General features: G+C 38.5%; 2 protein-coding genes across 2 annotated transcripts in view; both read right to left on the bottom strand.

The window, feature by feature from the left end:
• The window catches only part of LOC149085386 (uncharacterized), a 35,290-nt gene extending 32,575 nt beyond the window's left edge, over positions 1–2,715 (bottom strand). The window contains exon 1 of the transcript XR_016192885.1: positions 2,448–2,715. The gene's annotated coding sequence lies outside the window, so the exon portion shown is untranslated. The remainder of the gene's footprint in view (positions 1–2,447) is intronic.
• An 18,139-nt stretch (positions 2,716–20,854) lies between these two features.
• LOC149085385 (uncharacterized) lies at positions 20,855–24,666 on the bottom strand. The gene has a single exon (XM_089233374.1). The coding sequence runs from the start codon at positions 24,594–24,596 to the stop codon at positions 21,183–21,185; it is 3,414 nt and encodes a 1,137-aa protein (XP_089089500.1). The 5' UTR covers positions 24,597–24,666; the 3' UTR covers positions 20,855–21,182.
• Positions 24,667–26,116: the final 1,450 nt, after the last annotated feature.

Here is a 26,116-nt window from a genome sequence, read left to right as displayed (position 1 = left end):
AATTCTTTCGAAATACCACAGTAAATAGAAATGAAACACCTTTTGGGTGAGACAATATACTAGAGGGAAACAACGTAACTATACCCAAAATGAGAAGCGAACAACAGCTATAATATAGACGCGTTTCGGAACTGTATGAAGTTCCTTCTTCAGTATCAAAGAAACATTAAAAGATAAATACTCCTTATAGCGGGAGTTACTCGCTGTTCACGACAGAGTCGAAATGATGTTTATCCTAAATATTTATCTTTTAATTTTTCTTTGCTACTGAAGAAGGAACTTTATACAGCTCCGAAACGAGAGCCAGCTGTTGGTCGCTTCTCATTTTGGGTATAGTTACATTGTTTCCTTAGTATTTACTACAATAAAATAAAATTTCAACGATTATTTACAATGATACTTAATTCTAATGTTTCTTATACAATCTCCAAAGCAGAATATGCCGAAATCTGCGACGTACGCGCAGAACAATTAGTGCTACTGCAGAACAATCTGGAAGTTTTAAGAAAAATGTAGGAAATGTTAGCAGGGCCGCAACTCTATATAGTGGGGAGCAGTGGATCTGGTGCCGTTGGACTAGAGACTGCGCCAATTTCACCCTTCAATCTCTCCTTCAACATTACAAAGGGGCGTCAAAATGCTTGCTTGCCCCGGCCGAACAAGCATCTAGTTGCGGCCCTGTATGCAACTGACATTCATAAATTTAACAGTTTGAAATAATTTCGCAGCAAAATCTTAAGTGCAGAGTTTTTTCTGTCAGATTTTAGGTAATACCTTTCAAAGTTGAGAAATACCTCAGGTATGCGTGATCACATATATTCTGTTTTGAACATTGTCCCGTAACTCAATTGTTTTCAGAATTTTGTTACCAGCGGCCTAGTCTTGCCCAATTCATGGTTCATCTACGGCTACCCAGAATAGTTTGGTAGATATTTTTACTTATAAAAGAACCACTTCAAAGAATAAATAAGCATGCAAATCAATATCTCCAGCTCGTCGCAACGCTCCTGACCAGGGTCGGAGGCAACTGCCCCGGGCGGCAAATTTCAGGTGGAAACGAAGAACACCATTTAAACATATTCTCGAATTTTAAAATGGGGGGGGGGGGTGGCGGTGGCAAAAGTCCTAGTTACGGCCTTGCCCCTGAACCACTCATAGTTGTTGTTCCGCTCGTTTTCATTTCAGCAGAACGTAGTTTAGCTGGAGGGGGGGGGGGTTTAAGACAAAAATTGATTGAAGAAATTCACGTAAAAAAATATTCAAACACTTAAATGCACTTCAAAATGATTATACTCTTTTTCAAGGTCTGCAACTATTGTTTAAGGACTTTTAAAGACTTGAAAAAGTTCATTTTCCCAAGGATTTTCAAGGAGGATACAAATACAAATACAAATACAACGCCACAACAGGCAAATTGCCCAACAAGGTGGCTGACTTAAGAACATCATGGATCCCCGAGCCATTTTTTGGAGGCCCTACCTACTACTGCTACACCACACATGCACCCCTCCCGAACCCTATATGCCAGAGCTTGACAAATCCCAGGCTCCAGGCCATCGTGGTGACTAGAAAATCGGTATTAGCACCAAACATTCTCTGCATGTGATTGCTAGATTGGAAAATCACTGGATGACAAAAAGAATTTCCTATTTCACTGCAGTGTGCCTTTCAACATCAGAAGGAGGTGGGTAAGGGGCCGTTCAAGTATTACGTAAGCACATTTTTAGCCATTTTCGACCCCCCCCCCTGTCAGCAAAACGCTGACCCCCCTCCCTTCCCCCTCGTCAGCAAAATTTCGTCATCAGCTCTGTCCCTCTGAATCCAACTCATATTTTCATAAAAGGTGATTGATCACGTAAGCATTATCCAACCCCCCCCCCTATCATCAAAAGTCAGCAAATCGGAAACCACCCCCCCCCCATCGATGATGACGTAATACTTGAACGGCCCCTAACACTCCAGTTTCCCAAACTTTTTGTTCCATCCCCACCTTTTGAAAAAAATTTTTCCCCATCAACCCCCTGGACCTTTCCATCGCCCCCCAAGGGGCGATATTGCCCACTTTGGGAAACACTGTGATCATAATAATATATTTCATAATAATAACTTGAATAATAATACTCTGTTCCTATTTTCTCTCTCTCTAATCACCATTTTTTTTCACCGAATAATAATACCCAAACTCCTTGAGTTGTATGGGCAATAATTTCATATACTCGCGGCTCTCTTTCACAACTTCCGTAGTGTTGTAATTTTTGAACTCCGAATAATCCATCCTCGGATAATCGAGGTCCTACTGTACTTTGGATTTCGATAGCAATTCTTGTTCCAAACAATGTTTGTCGTGAAAGCTTTTGGCCTCAAGAATATCTGTATAAGCCTTTGATGTACTAGCGAAAAAATTAAACCCACAAAATTAGAGAAACTATTAATGAGCTAGTACTTACCAAGAAATACTGATGATCTGAAGAAGATCATCTGCTACAAGTTGAGCCTTGAAGGATGAGTAAGGATACAACGATCGGATTTAGGCGTAGATGGCGGCCAGAAATTTCGTTTGGAGGGGGAACAAAGTGGTAGAACAATAAATTTATCTATCTCTTTTCCCCTTTTTCAGACATTTACTCCCATTTCGGGGGGACCCCTCCGCTACGGCCTTATCTATGACTAAAATTTCAAGAAAGTTCTCACACGCCTCAGGGAGACATTTCCAATACATCTGGCTGCCTACTCGTGTGCGTGTTTCTTCACACAAATTGGCATGCTTTGACCAACCTTTTTTTCGGAATTCTCCTATATATGTGTGTGTGTTTTTGTATATACTCCGCCTCGCACCGGGGCAGTTGTAGAGACGTCATGCTACTTCAATGGTCAAAACGCCGCTGAAAGGACGCCGCTAATAAATGACCAGAGGAGTATACAGCCCCAATCCCACGATTACTTGGTACGCGACGCAGGGTAAGATAATTAAAGTAAAAGATAATAAAAAGTCTTTGTGGTGTGGACATAAACCGCAAAAACCACAGCCGGCGTGAAGGAAATCCCGTACTTATTCGGAACAAACACGCCGACTTTGGTTTTTGCGGTTTTGTGCCCAACAAAAACTTTTATCTTTTACTTTAATTATCTTACCCTGCGTCACGTACCAAGTAATCGTGGGATTGGAGCTTACTGTACACACAATGAGGAAGGAGATCGTACAGGAACACGCGCGCGACCACCTAGATAACCACCTGTGTAATTTAGGAGGTCATGACAGGAAGCGATGTATAGACCCGTCAACCAGTTTTCCCACCACCCACCATTTTATTTTCCTCAAATGGTTAATCCTGCCTGTTGCGACCAAACGGCTTTTCTTTTATCACTCCGCACCATAGCCTTCGTCCAAGCGTTTTGTCTTGTTCTATCTACTCAGGAAAGCTGGTTGTCTGGAATAACTACTATATGTTCGAACAGGCCCGTGACTAGGCTGGGGCAACCGAGGCATTGCCCTGGGGCCCCGAGAAGGCACACTACGACCCTGTGTTCGTAGAAGAAAAAGGTCACGCTTAACATGGAAAGAAAACCTATCAAAATACATAATTTTTTAAAATTAATTTTCAATTTAAAATCTTATATAAGTATGACAGCGAGAGAGGCATGGGGGGGGGCCGTGTTCAAAGGTGAAGTCGACAGATCTAATGCATATATGTATAGATGAATCGACATCATTATCATCTTGCCCCCCCCCCCCCCAGCAATAATGACCGAGCCCCCCCAGACTTCCAGGTCTATCTCCGCCTATGGAGAGAGGCTTGACAAAGTACAATAAAGACCTCGTTGTAACGTCAACACTATTAACGTCAGCAAGCATACATTACACTATGAACATGCCCCTCACCACCCGGGACGATTCCTCTCCTTTTTTTTTGTTTTTTCACAAAAAAATTCACTAGAGTGGCATGTGAACTATGGCCCACCAAAGAACCCAGCCTGAGACCCTGCTGTAGGAGGGGGAAGCCTATATCGTCCCCTTTTTTAGTGCCTGCCAGCATAATTAGTGAGTTGGGACTATTCGTTACCCGCTTATGGTCATTTTTATTTGGTCTCCGTGCAGGGCCGTCTTAAGAGTATCATGCGCCCCCGGGCCAAGTGGTTTTTCGGAGGACCTACCTAGTAAATCCTAGAAAATTTCAACCGGATCTCATTTTTGTGAAGCCTCTCTTCTTTTGAGGCCCCCGGGCCGTACCCAGGTGGGCCCATGCGTTAAGATGGCACTGTCCCCGAGTGACGTTATACCGAGGACTGAATATTTATGATTTGTTGAATTCTAAAGACAGATACATTTTGCGTCACTTACATACCCATATTGTGCATGCATTTCACTGTTTATGAAGGGGTGGCCAACCTGCTTCCTTAGGTAATTTTTACTTTTCAATTGACGAAATTGTTTTCAATTTGTGAGCGATATTTTTCTTATGAATGAATGAGTCTTGTAGGCCACCACACCGATAATGCATAGTAGGCTTTCCTTATAATGGTTGAGTGATGACTTTTTATTGATTTGCTTTATTTTCGTTTCCCATGTTCGAAACACCCAACCAAACGGGAAGAAAAAAAAAGGGGGTGGAGGCGTAACTCTAGGATCTTTACAGCCCGGGGCAAACATTATTTTGCCGCCCCCAGAATTTTAAAATTCGATAATTTTATAACGGTGTTCTTTGTTCCCACCTCAAATTGCCGCTCCCCCCCCTAAATTTTGCTACCCTGGGCAGTTGTCCCCTCTAGTTCCGGCCCTGCCTACGGGGGGGGGGGGCTCCTTCGACCTTTGAAGACCTGATACACCCCGCTTCACATCTCAGAGATATCGAAGCATACTCGAAGAACGGGTGTGGCCGAAAAATTCTTTTTTTTTCACAATCAATATTCGTCAATGGGTAGATGATTATATACAACAAAAATCAAATATAATATCACCATAATTTTCTGAAGTTCTTGAGGAGATGAGAGGCTCTTGAACCTTTAAAACATTTTTATTTTTATTTCCTTTTTTTATATCAATATTATACACTGGTGTAAGAAATTAAGAGAATTTGCAGACTTGGTCGATTATCTCTAGGACTACTGTACCGATTTTAATGAAATTTGATATGTACATACATTGATACAATACAAAACAAATAACCATTCAATAATTGTGTGTGTGTGTGTGTGTGTGTAATACACACGCATGATCGTGCGTAACACTCGTTGGAGGCGGAAGGTATGAAACAGCGGTTGCAGAATAAACAAAAAAAAGGGTTAATGGATGGGTTAATAGGGGGCACGGTCCCCTCTTACAGATATACAGGTCTCGCAGCGTGATTTCATACTTGAAATAAGGCAGTTTATAATTTCCTGTGGCAATTCGTCCCAGCAACGCTGTTTTCATTCTCTGGATGGTTTCCCGGAGGGGGGCTGCGAGTTGCAATTGCCCTCCCCAGAGTGTCCCAGACATGCTCTATAGGGTTAAGGTCTGGAGATCTGGCTGGCCAATCCATCCGGCGAATATCCTCACTCTCTAGAAAATCGTCGAGCAGAAGAGATCTGCATGGCCTCGCGTTATCGTCCATTAAAATGAACTCAGGGCCAACTACATCCCTGAAAAGGCGAACACAGGGCTCCAAGACCTCATCCCTATACCTCACACCAGTCACAGTGCCTCTTTCAAAGACATGGAGAGGTGTGCGGCCATCAAACATGATGCCTGCCCAGACCATTAAACCTCCTCCGCCATAATGTTCGATTTCGCGGACATTGGAGGGTAGGTAGCGGGTCCCTGGTTCTCTCCATATGAACGTACGGCGAGAATCGGTGCTTAGGCTGAACCGGGACTCATCAGTGAAGAGAACGGTCGCCCATTGATCCATACTCCAATCTCTATGCTCTCTGCACCATGATAAACGGATTCTCCTGTCCGTAGAAGTGAGCGGCACGCAAACAGCAGGTCTTCTTGCAAACAACCCTCTCTCATGAAGTCTTTTGGAAACAGTCACCCTTAATACACGGGTCCCTGTGGCTGCATACAAGTCACGAGAGAGCTGAGAAGCTGTAGCACTCCTGTTACGCCTCGCTATAATCGACAAATGGCGATCTTCTCTGGCCGTCGTGGCTCTTGGACGACCTTGACCAGGCTTTCTCTCGATGGATCCGGTATCCTGGAACTGTTTCCGTAAGTTACACACGACGCTGGGCGTTAAATTGAACTCTCTACAAATCTGGACTTGAGATTGGCCTGCTTCTAGCCTCCCCACAATTCGCCAACTCATTCCATCATCTAAACGTTGGTGGTTACTCATTTTTACTGTTACAATTTGAAATTAACAGATTGCTGCAAAATAACACCAATAAATACGCCAAGGTGTGCTAGCGAACGAAATGCGTCTTAACTTACGCGCGCTTATAAAGTCTGTTTCTCTACTGGCTCCGCCTACACACACGTGTACGCTTACGTATTTGACGTACAAGATTTGCATTTTTGTCTACACTCATGTCCATAAATTAAGGATAATTCAGAATCACACAGAAATCGAAATCTAAAGTAAAAATTTCACCTGCAGAATTATCACACACATCTGCAAGAATAATATGCGAATTTCAGGAAGCCACCAGATGATGCCGATAGTACGTCACAATGACGAGAGTGTAAGAGGGGGGTATATAAGGAATGGTGGCAAAGAAGTAAAATTGTTCACAAGAGTTCTGTAAGGCGCTCAGTGCCATGAGTGAATAGTTATGACACAGAGGACGCATGTGGATGATTTTTTACGTGGTAGAATTATCGGCCGCCTGGAATGTGGGCGTACTCAGATGGAAGTATCTGAGGAACTTGGAATTGCCCAAAGTGTCATCTCTAGGCTTTGGCAACGATTCCAAGATAACGGAAATGTCAGTAGACGTTACAGTACAGGTCGCCCCCGAGTTACAACGCCGAATGAAGACCGGTATTTGGCAGTAACTGCCAAAAGAAGCAGAAGGAGCACAGCATCCGACCTGTCTCGTCAGCTATCTGCAGCCACGGGTACCACAGTTTCAAGGCAAACCGTGTACAGACGTTTGGGAGATATTGGTCTATATGCTCGCAGGCCTGTCAGATGTGCTCCGCTCACGGCAACTCACTGTCGGCAGCGATTAGCCTGGAGTAGAGAACATGCAACGTGGACATCGTCACAGTGGGCTTGTGTGATGTTTTCCGACAAGTCCAGGTTTAGCTTGCAGTCTGATTTTACGTCGGACTTTCATATAGAGAACGCCAGGTACCTGTTACCACCAAGACAACATCATTGAACGACACCGTCACGGTGGTGCAGCATTGCTCGTTTGAGGTGGAATTATACTGGGTTCCAGAACAGATCTGCATGTTCAAACCGGAACCATGAAAGCCCAAATTTATCGGGACATCATTCTGGAACAACATGTACGTTTGTTTAGGGGTGCCATGGGCGCAGAATTTGTGTTTATGGATGACAACGCCCGTCCTCACCGAGCAAACATCGTAAACGAATGCCTTGAATCTGAGGATATAACCCGTATGGAATGGCCAGCATTCTCACCTGACTTGAATCCGATAGAGCATGTGTGGGACATGCTTGGCGGACGAGTTGCAGCCCGTCAACCACCTCCTACATGTGTACCGGAACTTTGGAGAGCATTGCTTGCTGAGTGGAGTGATCTTCCCCCAAGATCAGATCGATAATTTGATACTCAGCATGCCTAGGCGTTGTACGGACTGTATTTCATCGCATGGGAGACATACAATGTATTAACCATCATACCAACCATGTAATAGTAAGTTTTTGTAAAGATATTTTTTACAATTGCTCCAGGGAGTAAAAATCGTAGTTTTTATGAATGGTATCATACATACACCATCGTTTTTTGTTCTTTGTTCTTTATCTTTTGTTTAATAAATGGGCTTTATGAATAAGTAACGTTTGTTTTGTTTCTGAACCTTTATTTGCCGGAGCTGGCATTATCCTTAATTTATGGACATGAGTGTAGAAGCAGTGGTTTTACATTCAGTTCTTTTCATGAAATTCGATAAAATATGCAAATTCTCTTAATTTATTTCACCAGTGTAATTTACTTGTTTGATTCTGTGTTCTACCCCCCCCCCCCTCCCAGCCAAATTTTGTTACAAGGCTCAAAAAATGTTTCGGCATCGGCCGTTCGATTCTCTGTTGTGAATGGGAATGGATATTTAGAATGTACTATGTATGTACTGTTTCGCCCCCCCCCCCAATATTTTTCAATAAAACATATTGGGAGAGGGGCTGAAAGTTGTTGGTTTTCCCGTATATACGGGACTCAAGCGTGTACGAAGGAGAGGGCGGATGCACTACATTGCTTTTTCAGAAATTATTGGGGGGGGGGGGGGGGGAGAACTCAGTTTCCCTTACAAAATGTATTGCGGAGGCTTAAATGGCCTCATTCCCTAGGTTCCGGTGCCTATACTGTACAGAGTGCAATTTTTTCTCATTTTGGTTTCAATATTATTGACCTTCCGATTTTCACCACCACCACACATAGGCACCGGAACCCAGGGGCTGAGGACATTTGAGCGCACCCCCCCCCCCCCAATAAATTTTGTAAGGGGGCTGAGCCAGCACCTCCTAGAGATAGAAAGTCTCTGTACTGTTTGCCATAAACGTCATTCAGACTACCTAGCAAGTTTTCCACATTTTGAAACACAGCATCCTATTTCGTTTCTTATTTTGGCGTAGAATCTTTCTGATTGGCTCACAAATACCGCATAGTGATTGGATGTGGGGCATAGAATTCGCCAATTCTGAGCATGATCATTTCTTTTCCTCATAACGATGATACTGGCACGAGCAGGGAATTTTTTTCCCTGAATATTCTGAGGGAAAATGGACTACTTACTGACGTCACAAGCAGACTGCAGAGACCTTCTATCTCTAGGTGCTGGCTGAGCAAATAATTTCCGGAAAAACACAATGCAATGCACCTTCTCTCTCCTGCGTACTGGAACGACCAGCATCTTTCAGCCCAATGTTTTCTTTGTGTCGGCGCCTCTTCCACCATACATCTTTGGGCTTCCTTTCGTGTTGGTGTCACGCGCCCCTCCCGTTGTCACAGTGAACAAAAGAAGAGACACTTGAGTTTGGTCAGGCAAACAAGAAAAAAAAGACCCTTCTCCTCTCAAAGAAACTTCGTCAGTCGTGCCTTGTGGCAGTAAGGATTGGCACAGAGGGAGTGCGGAACCGTGGTGGGACTGAGCAGCAGGGAAAAAATTATTGGCATGGAACAAGAAAGCCAAAGACCATCGAGAGTATTTAAAAGAACTAAAATTTTGAGCAGATTGTTTCCATTATCTAATTCATAATTAGGACAATATTTTCAGTAAAAAAAAATTTTTTTTCATCATAAAGCAAAATGAGGAAACCATTCACACAAGGGGGGCCGAGCAGAGTCTTCAAAAATATTCGGGGATGGGGAGAGATAGAATTCCTCCGCAGTCTGCTTGTCAGTAAGTAGTCCATTTTCCCTCAGAATATTCAGGGGAAAAAATTCCCTGCTCGTGCCAGCAGGGACCACTGGCCTTTCAGTATTATCGTTGTGAGGAAAAGAAATGATCGGGCTCGGAATTGGCGATTTCTATGCCCTACATCCAATCACTATGCGGTATTTGTAAGCCAATCAGGAAGATTTTATGCCGAAATAAGAAGAAACGAAATAGGTTGCTGTTTTTCAAAATGGGGCAAACTTGCTAGGTAGTCTGAATGACGTTTATGGCAAACAGTGCAGAGGCCTTCTATCTTTAGGAGGTGCTGGCCAGATACAAGTTTACGCTTATGACTGCGTGTGGCCCATCTTCCCCTACCTCCATAATATTTAAAATTAGTGTGTTCAATTTCCTCAGCATTTCCATCTTGTGCTTAAATATCTATTGGATGGACACAATACTCACACACGCGACAGCTTATATAACATTATACATATAACACATAACTTTATAATCTTGCCGCTCTAGAATGCATGGTTAATGGAACGCAAACGTGTGGTACTAATGCAGTGTTCCTTCGCGTGGAGCCATCGGTACTCAGTACCAGCTGATAGTGTCTTACCAAGTACTATTGCAACCTTGGAAGTAACATTTGTGGAGGTTGCTCGTCGATTCCACTTAGCTACTATATATAGCAATATACAGATTATAAAAATAATTCCCAAGGAAGTCAAACAGCTGACCGGAGACGGGGTCCAGTCAACCAGGGTTACCAATCCTAATCTGATGATCGGTACACTGGTATAGCACCTAAGCGGAATCCACGAGTGACTTTCACCACTGTTACAGCATCACTTGATAAGACAATATCTGCCAGTATTGATATAATATGATGAATGGTTGTGTGCCGAAAGCTCCACATGAAGGGTCTATTCACCCAAATACCACACATTTGTGTTCCATTAACTGTCCAATCCAGGACACAGTTTAAGTGGTGTCGTTATGTTATATAAGCCGTCACATGCTTAACTTTTGGAAGTGAATGTACATTTCACTTCCATGTACACATGGAAGTGCTTTTTTAAAAACGTTTACAGATTTTAAATTATTAATATGGCATGAAACCTGCGGATGTTGGGCTCAGGTCTTGTGTAGAGGATTTCAACTTCTGAATCACTTATGGAGTGCTCAAGTACCCACACATCAAATGCCAATGGACGTATTAAATTTTACACAATTTACTTGCATTGGACGAGCAACTTTTTTTGGATTCAAACTTATTTGAGTGCCCCTAAAAAGATGCAATTGAATAAAGACTTGACGTTCTCCTATGAATGCTCAGCAGAATGTTTCATTTTCCAATCTGTGTAAAAAAATAACTTTTATACAAAACAGGCTGACATTTAAAGACACCAGCAAACTTGGAGTCATTCAGACAATTTGCAAATATGGTAAATGATATTGGGCCATGTAACTAGGGTTAGGACGAACAGTGATTTGGCCGAATACCAAATATTCAGCTAATCTTTTGACCAAATACCAATTTTCTTGAAACTTTTTTCTTCGTCGGAACCTCAAAAACTCCACTTGTCACCTCAGACATCTCTGCTTCCAAACCCACATCTTTCCTGTACTCTCATATGCCTGTGAAATCTGGGACCCTCATACTCTCCACCAATAGACAAAAATTAGAATCTATTCAGAAATAAATCTGCCGTTTCATTCTTAAATGTTAGTCATCCTCTGCCTCCGTCACTGAACTCAAGTGCCATCTCAATATGCAACCGCTTTTTACCCATAGATATATCTCTAGACTACCTTTCCTTCTTAAAATTCTCCACGATCATTTTCATATTGATACCTCAAATTTTCTAATTCCAGCTTCATACTTTTCAAAAAGAATTAACCATTCACAAAAATTTAAACCCATCTTTGCATCCACAGATTTTTTCAAATTTAGTTTCTTTCCTCGTATAATAACGAACTGGAACAACCTCCACCAAACATTGTTGATTGTACCAGGCCTGTCGTCCCCCGGCTTTCGAAAATACACTAAAAATGGTATATATATATATACATAGAGTGCATGTGCTTTGTCCCCCCACCCCCGGAAAAAGTTGAAACGACGGTCCTGGATTGTACAACAGTATCCGATTTTCTTTGCAACATCAATCGTCTAACATCACCTCTGCGTTCCCTTGTATAGACTTCGGCCAATCAATGTTATATAAATAATAAATTACTAATAAAACTGAAAATGAAATCATTGGTAATTTTTCAATGATTTATAATAGATTTTAATTATGCAATTTATTTAAATAAGTATTAAAAAACTGGTAATTAAAAGATTTTTATTGCCACGATACTGACAATCAAAAACGATGAAATATTGTATTTCAATATTACTTACAAAATCAATTTATTTTTATCACTTGTCACAATCTTACATCCTGGTCAAGAAAATGTCAAGCACTATTTACTCCCAGCTAGTGATGCATCATAAAATTCATAACTTATTTTGCCTCTTTAAGTAGCTCAAGTCTCACCTAGGTGCATCCTTCAGTTAACATGTAACTGCAGGATTCTATTTTCAGTTTCATTTATCCGAGAAATTCACCCTGACATAACCTCTTTCAAAGAAAGGGATATACACCAGAGAATAAAATATAACCGGTTTTTAATTTATGGTAAAAATTCCAATTCATATAATTTTTTGTGCTAGATTTAGATTTCGACCAAATACGTAAGCATTATTCGGTCGAACCGAATGTTTGGCAAATGGGCCGAATACAGAACAGCATCCAAATATTCCTTCATCTCTACATGTAACACATGTACTCAATTAGAACGGCATACAGCTAGAAATCTTCCAGTGATAATACTAACAATTAACAATGACTGCCAAAACCAGACACATTTTATATGACTTTTTTGGGTTTAATCCAAAAGACAAGCTTTCTAAGGAGTAAAACAGTTCTAAGAAATAAAAATTTATTTATAAACTTCGTTTACATCCAAATTGTAACTTTGTGATAACACTACAGTAAATATTACACAATTATGTTTGAGGCAACAAAATTACCACCACAATAAAGAAAAACTTTAATAAGCCATAATTGCACCAAGGATGAATTTGTGCATTACGAATAATAAAACTTTTAACACAAAAATTTCCAAAAATCTTTTCTGCTGACACCAAAATTTATGTGACGACATTTAAGTAAGTACAGTAGCCACAACTTATAAGAATCAAGTTTGGTTCAACCATTTTGATTCTTATATCCAGAGATTTTTTTTGGTTGCTCCTATATAGTTATTTGGAATATGCAAGGGGGTTCGAGGGGGACCTTATGCCGTGATTGTTTTGAAGTTAAAAATCGTAACTACTTTCTTATTGAATATAAAATTTTAATTCTTAAAATTAGCTTAAATATCCACAGCATATTGCTATCCTTAAGAACATCATTCATTAACAATGAAGACTGACTAAAATGTTACACAGTAACAGCATACTACTACTGTACTATTTTCGAGAGCATAACTCTATATCAATGTTTCCCAAAGTAGGCAATAATGGTCTGTGGGGGGGGGGGTTGTAACTATGGGTGTATGGGTGTAATATAGGATCCCATAGGTTGGCTGTATTGAGTTTGGTGGGGGATAAGAAAACGTTCCTGAAGAAGGGTCAATTTAAAACAGTTTCAGAAAAACTGCTCTTTATAAGCGGAAATCTGGTCCTATATAACCGATGATTTTCCTACATTAAATTAGTTTTAATGTAGGAAAAACATTTAGTCTTTCCAATTTGATTTTTACAAGAGGTTGATTCTTATAAGCAGTGGCTACTGTATTACAATATTTATGCTTCAAGGCAACAAAATTACAACCACAATAAAAAAAAATTATAAGCAATAATTGCACTAAGTTCTTGCTCTGTGCATTCTGAATAATATAACTTTCAACACAAGAAATCAATTTACCAAATGTTTATCAAAATAACCATGACTACTTTTTTGAATCCAAGAACCCCCCCCCCATAGACAAACTAAACTAGGAGGTAATGCGTCAATATATAATAATGTAACAAGTGTTACACAAGAACAATACTTTCATGTTCACCTTCACATTTCCTGCAGATGAAAAACTTGCAAAAAGGCCAAAAATATCCACTTATGGCACATTGAATTAAAAAAAAAAACCCACAATTGAACAAAAAGACATTGGAGAGACCAAAAAATAATATAAAAATACAAAATCATTAAAAAAAATTTACTTTCTTGATAACCCTGATAAAAATTCTAGGAAAGTGAAAAGCAAGGCTATTGAACAATGATTAATCATTTTGAGATCCCTTCTTTTAGCAATTTGAATTTTAAAAGTAAAATGATAAGCTATATTAATTATAAGCAGGGTTGGGCTTTTGACATGAAAACAGTCAAAAATCTAAATGAATTCTTTTGGATGTTTTGAACGCAATAGGTATATAACATGATGAAGAACTTACATTTTCACATATTACACGTTTTATTTTAAAACATTAATTTATTAAAATAATTAAAACAATGATTTTTGCAATTTTGAATTTTTTTGACAAAAAGAGAACATGTTTTTGAGCTCAGAATTTTTCATATTAAAAATTCTTATATATATATGCAGCTTCTGTTAATACACTATTCTCACCTAAAATTTTCTTAGCTCAGGTTGTATAAATCCAGGGCTTTAAAGAGTATTTCCAATCAAAGCAGAGTTGGAAAGACTTAATACCCAAAGCATTGTTTTACAAGTTCAGATACAGCTTCAATTAGAAAACCATTACATTATAAATGGTAGTAAAAATATATGTTTGCACTAAGAATAAGTTACAGGAATTTTTCTGCAGTAGAACTAATTGTTCTGTGCCATATATTGCAGATTTCTGCATGTTCAATACAACACAAATACAACACCACAACAGGCAAATTGCCCAACGAGGTGGCTGACTTAAGAACATCATGGATTCCCCGAGCCATTTTTTGGAGGCCCTACCTACTACTGCTACACCACAAATGCAACCCCCCCGCGGAACCCCCCAACGAATCAGTACATGTGCGTGTACTGCAACCTGACGTAAAGTTTGTTTCTGTGTAATGTTTGTTATGTGTAGTGCTGCCATCTGCCACCAGTTCACTATGAGTGAAGTGTTATGATTGAATGATTTATCGCTGTAGGACTGTTGCTCTCTATGGCAAGACTTTTTAACGGGGAGATCGGCTCGCATTTGCGCCTTGAAGTTGGGAACCACAGAAAACCAAGTTCAGCCGACCACCACTGTGGGGTTCGAACCCGGATCCTCGTATCGCGAGTCCGACACTATAATAAAAAGTTCTGCTGTGGGTGGGTGGGGGGTCTACACTCATGCAACATGATTGAACGACATGCACGTACAAGTTACACTGAGGAAAGACACTTTTATTCTGTGATTTGAGATACAATGTTACTCTCGAAAATCCATGCAATATTAAATTCCTTTAGTGTTTGAATAAAACGGGTGGAGACACCCTAGAAATACTGATGTAGGTCAAGGGCTGATAAATCTCAGGCGCCAAGTCATCATGACAACTAAAAATTATCTAACATTTTCTATACATGTAATTGGTAAATTAGAATCTAAGGATGACACAAACTATTCTGATTTCATAGCAACATGTTTTCGCTTTGTGCTGGGAAAAAAAGATTACATTCATTTTGACCAGGGGCGGTTTTAGCCATACATGAAACCTATTTCAACTGCCCTGGTTGATCAGTTTTGTCCATTTTGAATGGTTTACCATAGGCATCTTCAAATGCTCAAAACAAACAATCAATAAATAAATTAAAATAATCAATTTTGTAAAAAAAGAAAGACAATCTGAGTTAAGAAATAACAGGATATGGCAAATATATTCAGCATATTAAATTGCTTCAGGCAGGCAGACAGGATTTCTTAATCTATTCCTATATTTGCTCACAGTTGGTACTTGAAATGGATATACTTTTATAGCATAAATTAATATAAAAAGTCACCAATACTACTGTTTGTTATGAATGGTTAGCATTCAAAAATATTAAATTAAAACTTTTTGATTTAACTAATGAAAAATCTTAATTATTATAATGTATTGATTTGTACTAATTATTCTTTGATTTTTGACATTATTGTTATGGCTTGAATTAAATTTTATTCAAATTATCAGCTTTCAAAGAAACTATTAGTCTAGTCTTATTCTAATTACACCAGATCTTTCCACATAACAGCTCTTATTGATGAGTTTTCATATTTTCCTTCCTTTTGAGGGGTTGAATTTTTTAAAATTAATCTCCAACGTAGAGTTGAACTTTATTAATGTCAAAATACCTATTTCAAGGTTCCCACGGCAGAAACCACAGGTGTGAGAGTAGGTTCTGATCCTCCAGGCCATGGACAAATAAGAACCTAAATTTTTTCCTTTATTTGAGCGTTCCCAAAAAATTATTGGACGGGGATACCAAAATGCACTTGCCACATATGATAGAATCCATTCCTGTTTTTCGTATCCTTGCCCGAGACCTCGTCTATCTCATGTCTTTTTAACATCTTTGTTGACAAGGTATGGCTCAAAAGAGGGCATATGGCATCTTGTGAATTTTTATAACAAAATTTTAAAAATGTGTCTAAACACAAAAGCCTAGGCACCCACACCCTTTGCATCCTCACTTAAGTTGCCCTTGATGTATATTCCAATCGTATTCCATGGGTGAAACTACTGACTATGGAGAAGGAAAGATAGGTATAATGTATTTCAAACACCAGAGTTTTAACCATGCATTTGTGTTTTCAGGTAGCCATAGTCCCAGAAGTTTTGGATATTACAATGTACAAGGATTTGAGACCATGCTTTCAGGTTTTATTCCTCTTGCTCATAAAACTAAAATTGAAAAGAAAAAAAAAGAAGAAAACAGCAATCACATGAACAATTGATTTTCAACAGAAGTCATTCAATTATTCATTATATATATATTTTTAAAAAGTTTTAAAATTGCCATCCTAAAAATATGTTTCATATGAACTTGATACACTGGGTTAGGAATGATCTTATCACATATGAGCTTATCATGTTCCTAGAAAAAAAATCAATTCTATGTAAATTCCCATATAAACAGCATGGCAAGTTTAACCATGATTGCTTTTAATGATCTATTTGATTTCATATCAAAATTTTAGTTTTCTGATTGCTTTTCTTCATGAGGTTCGAAAAATGACAAATTTCAACCTGCACATGAAAATGATGTCAGTTATACTAAACTTTGAAACACTTTTAATTGGGATTTTAAGTAACCTTAACACTTTGCTAGAAATTTTATTTCTCCTAGTAAATGTCACTTGACTTAGACAAATAAGTAATCACTAGTTTAAATACTAACACTAGTTTTTTTTAGCACAAAAACTATAAAAACATAAAAGCATAATAAAAATGACCCAACTAAGGCTTTTATGAACTTGAGATGGCAGGGATTAAACAATGTTGCGAGAATATTATACAAGCAATCATGTTAAAAAATTGGGTCAGACCATAAAGTTCCCTGATCATTATTGTGACGCATAGAGAAAATTTTGCAGGACAAAAGTCTCCCGTCAAGGAATATTTCAATATTTTTTATCATTTGAAAATATTTTTTTGGATTCATTCTCTTGGCAACTGAAAATAAACAGCTTCAGTTTAACACCCTCCCCCCTTTTTAACTCAACAAGGCATTTTTTTTCTCCCAAATAATGTGTGTCAGATAAAGCAGAAACTTTCAATCAGTGCAGAACTTCGTCATTCAACAGCCGGTGTGAGAACAGTTTCGGAGCCCCACTTCAATCAAACACTACACCGTGATAATCACATCACGCCAGTATAGTGCGTTTTTGCCTTTAGGTCTAGAGATTAGCTTATCTTTATTATAAAAATCCAAAATTTAATTTTGGGGAGGGGGAAGGAGAGAGCTACAAGTCTTAGAATTCGGATGTAAAAACACCTGTTCAAGGAGACAGATACAAAAACCGAGAAAGGAGACCTGTGCGCATTCTTTGGCAACATCACTTTTCCCAATTTTTAAAATAGATGGCACTAATGTAGAGACAAAAAAAGACAATTCTTAACTTTACACTATTATTTTCTCAAAATTTATGAATGGAAGAGGTAACACTCCCCTCCCTCAAGGGCGTCATAACAGAGGCCCCTGGGTAAAGTGATTTTTCTGCCCTCCTTCTCCCCACTTGGCCAGAAATACTTGCTACCAAATTTACATACTCACTGTAAAAAATTTGACCAGATCTCATTTTTATGAGGCCCTTTCTGCACTGGAAGCCCCAAGACCATGTCCAAGTGGGCCCATGAGTTCAAACGGCACTGCCACCCCTCACCACTTTAGTATATGGCTTCAGCTATTGTTGAGCAAACAATATTCTCAAAAAATCGATGTTGCTGGTTTTTCCTTCCAGAACTGGGGTAATTTTTCAGTTTTCAGATTTTTCATCTGCCTTGTTTGGAGATAACTTGGGTTCTTGTATTCTGGGAAATTTTGACAGAGTGTGGTCAAAGTGGATGCGGAAAAAACACAAACACTGATGCCACTGAAGAGAGATTTCAGAGTAAAAAAAAAATTCCCCAGGAAAAAAAGAAAAATTAAAGAAATCTCAAAAGGAGGACATCTAGTAACCCTACCCTAGAAGCAGGGCTGTTTTTACGAATGCAAATTTTTGTAAAAACGTCCTGGTGGTTAAAAAGCCTCACGTTGACGAGAAATTATGCAAAACAAAATACTGTCTTATACTTCAGAACCACCCTTTGGGATGTGCGACAGGTGCTGTCACACGAGATCCTACATTTTAAGGGAGGGGCCTAACACTTGAGGTAATTTCTTCCATATGTCCTGAATTTTCATCAACTCTGGAATTTTCTGTCTAAAATTCTACATCTTTATCTAGAAAAAAATTATATAATGTAATCCGCAGGCATTCCGAAGAGATTTGTACGATCTGTCCTGAGACTTATTAGCGGAAACAAATGTGAATTATGGAAAAATTTCATAAATTCTGAACTTTTATCAATTTTGAAATTTAGAATTTTCATCAGCTCTAGAAGTATTTAATTTATTCTAAACTTTCATGTATGCCAGAATTATCTGTTTATTTTTATTTCCATCTCTATTCTGAATACTCATTAGTTCAATTTTTTTTATTAGGTCCAAGTTTTAATTTATTTGAAGTAATTTTTCATCGGTTCAAAAAAGTTTCATTAATTTATATTTAATTGAGTATTATTTTGCATTTTTCTTATATATTTTGTAATAATGTATACATTTTTGAATACCGAAATTATTAAGAGACGACCTGGCTCAGCTATTATTTTATCACTGATCCTCGCGTCTGGTAAGGATGGCCCTGCTAATACTTGAAATAAGATTTTGAATTAGGGTGACTGTGTGTGGCACTTCAAGTTGAATGGGGTGGCGGACCCAGAGAGTTTTACTGAGAGCTCACAGCCTCTTAATGGGAAAGGCTGTCATCGCTGGGGGGACTCATTTATTAGTCTTATATTTTTTCCAATATTTAAAACCATGAATTTTCATGAAAATCATTCTGAGAAACAATCTAAAAATTGTCTAAAAGTCCTTTCAAAAATCAAGGCCCCATTCAAGGATGTAGGGGGGTAGCAGATTCACTACCACATGGGTGTACAGTTAATAAATACACATTTTTCATCAATAGAATTTCAAATTCTGACATTTAAAACAGTTATCATAAATACCATGTGTAATCAATGCAATAAAATCCAGTAGGCCTATAAAATTAGGGCCAAAAACTCGCACCTGTCCAAGTCCGGCCAACTTCAGTGCTCATTTTGCCCACAGATTCCTTATACAACAGATACAGGAAACTGGCTAATTGAAAAGATATTGATATTTCAGGAAAGGAAAATTCATCTCTGCCCTCACAGGGATACGAACCCCAGTCTCTCGTTTGCCGGACAAGTGCTCTATGAGTACATCCCTGTGAGGGCAGAGACAAATTTTCCTTTCCTGAAACATTGATATCTCAATTAGCCAGTTTCCTGTATCTGCCGTATTAACAAGGGTGAGTGATGTCTTTCATCACAGATTCCTTATATTTTTTTCACCAAGGGAAACACTTAGAGATCTGATAAATTCACCAATTAATTTGAACCACTATTGCTGCATGAAAAAATGTTCAAATGATATATCAAATATTGTCCGAGGCTTCTTTAGCTGTCATTTGATGAGTTGCAAGTGGTTTCCCCATGGTGTAAGGCATTTTCTTTGACATTTCACTAACATCGGTGGCAAGTATCTTCTGAGCTTATGTAGATTTCAGCAACAAGAAATCTACATAACCTTAGAATAAAGATGTAAAATTCTCGAGAAAATAATCTTGAAAATATTCTCATCCAGGAGAATATTCTCTCTCGAAAGACTACCGTTTTAAACAACTTCAGAATATTCTTATATATATATATATATTCTCTATGATAATATTCTCCAGTTTTTTAAAAATAGTCCTTCCAGCCTAGTAAACCTCTAATCACGTACGAGAATATTCTCGAACTAAAAGTTGTCATTATGAAGTGATTATGCCAAAAAACTGTTTTAAATGTTGCAGGCAATGAAAATTGAATTATATTTTATAATATAAACAAAATTAGTAAATTTTTTCACTCTTTGAAAGAAAAATGAATATTCTCGATTATTCTCCAATTTTTACATCCAGGAGAATATTCCTTGTCGTCCGAGAATATTCTCACCTCATCTTATCTCAGAAGATGCATGCCACAGATGTGGGCATCAGGAAGAAAATACCTTAGATAATGGCCTAATAGTCCAAAAACGGCTTATAAATCATTATATATCAAATAATTGAGCTTTTTCAAAATATGTTCTTGAAATTCTTAGGAAAAAACCTTTTATAATATAAAGGGATTTTCTTTCCCTTATAATCAACCATCAAAAATGTCAAATAAAAAATTTGTAAAACAAAAAGAAAAAAATTTAAAATCCTGAAAATTTTCAGAACACCCATTACTTCCTCCCACACAAATCTCAAATAAACTAAGACTATAACATAAGCAATAATTCTATTTAATCCGCACAGTTGTCTTCAACTTGACAATGGGGGAAAAAACTATATATTCAGTCAACTCAATTTTTTCTTCTTTTATTTACTCTGCTAATAAAAATTTAATTCACCGGTTATTAAAAAAACCTTTTGCTCATTAAAACTTGTTTACTTTCAAGCTCAATACAATATCGTTATGGAGAAATGAACTGACAAACTATGGTACTCACTAGAGCAGGTGTTCTCAAACCCTTCCCACCCACTGCACCCCGAACTCTAATAAAAGCTTATTCACAGCTCCCCAGAGCAGTTTAACAAAGAATTTCTTTAAAAACCTTTGTTGAGCCACCGCTGTGCAGTTTGAGAAGCCCTGCACTAGAGCAATAATTACAATAAGACTAAATTTAATCAGCCTTATTTTCAGCCTCCCATTTTTACAAACCGCTGCAAAAAAAAAAATCCACTCAAATGTATGAAAAAAAAAAAAAATTAAAGCATTCCTTGAAATCGCTGATCATGAACAAATTTTCAACATGATTGAACCAAATGACATGAAATAAGAAATGGTATGAAAATAAACAAAAGTTAATAGTTTACTAATAGTCCTGCTTTAGCTGGCCTATACTTGGCACGTTTTTTAACTTGCATAAAATCTTGTTCGACTTCCTTTTTAAAATGAATTCCACATTCTGATTCGGGATCCATTTCAGGAAGGTTATGGAATTCACAGACAGCAACTACGCCCCTCACAACAAAACCTGCATTACAGATATGTGTCATACAAACAGAAAAATTACATAGAGCACAACGAGTAATTTCAACTTCATCACAATAACTACATACATGTGAAGGGCAATATTTATACGCAAATTCACTTTGCTGCTGCAAATATTCATATCCAAGACAGTCATTATGAAATGATCTTTTACAAAAAAATCTGTGACATCTGAAAATTTTTTCCTCTTCCACTAATAATATACTTTTCTTACACAAGTAACAGAAACTATGCCTATCTTCTATGAAAATGAAACCTTTTAGACGTCTCATCTCGTTCAGCAATCCTTCTTTTGAAAAGTTTCGTTTATATCCACCACCTGGAGACATAAATTCAATATGCTCACGAAATTCAGGAGAAGCAGCAGCCAGTTTCTGCATTCTTTCATAACTTTCTCTTTCTCTCTCTTCCTCAGCCAGAGGGTCAATATTTTCTTCGTCTCGCCATCTTTTTTCAGCAATTTCTTTATTTTTCTTTAACTCAAAAAACAAATCATCAATTAACAGGCTCTGAGTTAAGGGCTCTTCGTCATCAGATTCATCACCTGGATTTTCTCCGGAGGAGTTTTGCATTTCCTGCTGCGTGCCAGGTTCTATTGAATGGTTTAAAATTTTATCAACAGCAGTCACACACTCTGTAACTTCATGATCTGCATCTTCTTGCAAGGAGTTTATTTGCTTTTCCCTCTGGGTGTCCATCAAATGGTTTGAAATTTTATCAATACCAGTCTCTACCTCTCGAACTTCATGATCTGCATCTTTTTCCATGATGGCACCAGACTTGGCATTATTTTTAATCTTTTTCTTATTACTTAATCTAGATTTGATTCGAGTTGGGCCTGGAAGTTTTTTATGAATGACAGACTTTTCAGAAATCTCATTCCGACGTTTCTTCTTTGAAGACACAGGCTTTTTACCTTCTTTCTTTCGCTTCCGCTTATTATCAGATTTGGTTTTTTTGTCATTATGTTGCTTTTCTCCAATAAAACCACGGCAATTTTCACTTCCACAGAGGCACTTCAAATCCTGATTGTTTAATGGACTCCAACTGTAATCGAACGTCAACTCAGTACCAGCAGGAATGTCCTTGATAGCAAAAAACCCTATACGAAGCTCACCATTGACGGACCATTTTTGAGTTTCACAGTTTGGAGAACATGAATGGTTCATGAAACGAGACATGTTGCCGCATGGACCAGCATCAATGTATCTGCCTCTGTTCACCTTCAGAAAATAATATTTTTGATCTTTCACTTCATGTTTATCATCTAGGCGTTTATAAAACTCTTCTTCATCGATGACATCACCTACATACTCAATGATGAATTGTCCTTTCTTGATATCTTCAAGCGTTTTTAAACCATTCCCTCTATCAGTTGTTTCAAAATCAGTGAGACTAGGATATTGTCGTTTCATAAATTTCTGATTACAACACTTTTCTTTTGCTGAGCACATATTGGGATGGCATTCAAAACACATGGAACGATTCAGACACGCAGTATCATAATCACAAGGAAATTCAGAGTTAGGATCACAATTACATTGAGATGGCGGTTGCCCACTAACTAATTTAACATTATTAATACGCCGGTTAGTTTTAATGAATTTGAATTCACGTTTTTTTCTGGCTCGTAATTTCCGAGCTGCAGCAATCTCATCAAAACCCTGGATTGATTTCAGCAGAGCATCAACATATTTTTCCATGCGGATACCAGTCATATTTTTTTTGGCCGCCACAGAATGTGCGATAGCAACTTCTTTATCTTCTTCACAATATTCTATAGTAATACCTCTATGTGCCCAATAATATTCTCCAGTTCCAAAAAATTTTACAGGAAAATGACCAACACCATGAGGAATTCGAAGAAGAAGATCTGGTACTTCTTTTCGAAACAGTATTCGAGCTGGCCACCATCTAAATGCACCTACTCTGACCCATACCAGAATTCCATACCTAAAATGCTTTTGCAACACACAATCTTCACATCTGTAGTGTTTACATTCATCATCAGTCATTTCATTTGTTAAACATTTTTTATGAATAACTATAGGACAAGTAACGCAGCTCACATTCAGCTCATCTTCTTTTGATTTATTCTTTCCACAAGAAGAGCACCATGAAATGCTAGTGACTCGAGTTGCTTTCTCATTCTTTTCAATCTCGATATGTTGTGGACATATAAGAAAAGACTTTGTTATCGACACTGAACCAGCACCTAAACAAGTCTCTTTTGGATGGTACGCAACTGGACAACGAACACATTTCGCGTGTTTAGAACTAACATTCTGAATCATTTGGGGACTTTCTGAGAAACAAGTATGACAATAATGAAGTGGACAGATGAATTTTTCTTTATTAACTACTCTATATTTCTTCACACAGGCAACATGGTAATACTTTCCGCAAGTAGGTGCGTTACATTTTTTAGTCGCCCCAACTTTTGACTTGCATGAGAAACAAGTATGCCCATTAGTACAATCATAACACACAAAATTCTGGGAAGCTGTGATCAATCCCAGGCAGTCCGTGTGAAACCATCCCATACATCCTCCAGTACATGATATATCACCATCTATTTTCTCACAGATGCTACATAGTTTGTCTACCACTTCGGTAGTGGATTTATTATGAGCAACATTTTCTAAACTCTGATCGGTATTACCTGCATCAGAATCACAACCTTGTGTACTTTCATGCACTGGTGCTGGTTCTACTTGAATAGCAGACTTAGCCCTTTTCTTAGAATGATACTTGAACACAAAAGACTCCAGTCTGGAATTGACTGTCATTGACAATGCGGCATCCGCTTCTTCTACTGCAAATCTCCATGCAATTGCTTTCTTCGTACTCTTCACATTCACGCAAAATTTAGCCAATTCCTTATTGCGAACAAGCGACGGTGTCTTTTCAAGTTCTAGTTTCGCACTCAAACGTGACACGTGATCAACAAAATGCTGCTCACCTTTATATTCTAATATGCTGTTAGGCAAAGTCCATCCACGTTCAGGATTCTTACCGAAGTATTGTACATGGTACACTTGGTGACCCCCAGCAAGTGTTTTGTTGAATATTCCTTGAACAGGATCATACGTAACCATGCACGGCCAATATGGATTACCACGAATTCTGGACCACAATAGGTCTCCAACAACATAGCCAACAGGAAATGAGAATTCCTCTTCTGCCTCTTTGGGCTTTATCTTTGACTTTTTAGGTCGCGGCATTCTAATCACTTAAATTATACCAAAACGAGATTTGACATGCTACCGGCATTCATAAACGCAAAATGGCCGAATCCCGCCAATTTGAAAGTTTTGCTTAGGATAAGGATAAGGTTGCCTTTGTAACGGCTAGCATCGTAGCACCGGTGCCTCTTCTTATCGTAGTTAATTTCTTTTGCTCTGTCACTGCATTAGCAGTGCTTTCTTATCATTCACGATTTTTTTCCATGTCAGATGGTCTTCCTATGTTTAGACCGAGTCTAAATTCAACACGGTCGTCTGCATCTGGAGGTTCGTGTACATGGCCCCCACAAGGGGTGGGCTGACAAGGCTCCAGCCCTGGGGCCCGGGATGATTTTCACCTTTTTTTGTTTTTTCGCACTGTAAATTCATCATAAAGGGGGCCCGTGAAAATCTGGTCGGGGGGCCCGAATAAGATCCTGGCGTGGGGACCCTGCTCCAGGATGGGGGGGCCATGTTCGTGTAGGTACATTTGACAGCGTGGCAATTCAGGACAGTGTAATAGGATAAGTTCTATGGTTTCCTCGTTCATCCTGCAGAGAGGGCATGTAGCATCCATGTTTACAATGAACTTAGCAAGACGGTGGTTTGTCTCCAGTGAGCGAGTTCGAGCTTTGAAGAACAGTGTTGATGCAAGAGATCCGTCATACGTGCTCTTCTAGGAATAGGCTAATTTCCTGGAATAGTAGTTCAATGATGATTTCTTTAGTACTTCTTGCCTACACAATTCGTGGGCCTTCTTGCGAATCGATGTTTTAATCGCTCGCCCTGGTCGCTGGATGTTTTGTAGCACTGGCGTGTTAAGATACTTTTTCCCTCTGGCGTAGGGTAAACTTCCCTACGCCACCAGGATATACTTTGGAGGCAATAGAAAGAGTAGATAAAGAGTTTCTTCACCAATCTAGAATCATCCAGTGACCAAAGTCGGGCAACATATGATAGCTTTGCTCTTGCTTTAAAGGTGGAGATGCCAACTTCACCCCGAATCATAGGCGGTGATAGACTTGGAAATCTGGGGGGGGGGGCACGGTCATTATTGGTGGGGGGGGGCGGCAAGATGATGATGATGTCGATTCATCTATACATATATTTTTCCAGTGGTGGAAATAAAACATTACTATGTTCTGGCTTCTCGAAAATTGCAGTGGATTAAAATGAATTCCACGAAATAAAACGTTCAAGACAAATGTGGGAGATTATTATTTTTATTTATAGTTGTAATTAATATAATTTATGAGTTTGAAAATAATTTCAATCTTTGACTTCAATAAAGGATAAAAATTCAAGTGGGCTTTGTGTAAAAAACGGGAAAGTCAGGACTGCCAAAAAAAAAAACCAAAAAAAAAACAACAACAACAACACCCGGGACCCTCCTGGTCAAACCCAGCTACAAATCTATTTTATACAAAATAAAGCAAGTTTTTTTTAACAACTGATTGCTGCGAAGATATATTTTTTGGAAAGTGAGAAAATTCAACTGTCCCTGCGGGGAATCAAATCCA

This window comes from Pholcus phalangioides, unplaced genomic scaffold, assembly GCF_987345545.1.
Source record: "Pholcus phalangioides strain wild (caught in Gottingen) unplaced genomic scaffold, Ppha-v1.0 ptg000007l_1, whole genome shotgun sequence".
NCBI classification, from domain to species: domain Eukaryota; kingdom Metazoa; phylum Arthropoda; class Arachnida; order Araneae; family Pholcidae; genus Pholcus; species Pholcus phalangioides.
This window is presented reverse-complemented; position numbering and strand designations above follow the sequence as displayed.

Coding starts and splice junctions, on each gene's coding strand:
- LOC149085385 (XM_089233374.1), bottom strand. CDS start 24,596: ATGCCGCGACCTAAAAAGTCAAAGATAAAGCCCAAAGAGGCAGAAGAG.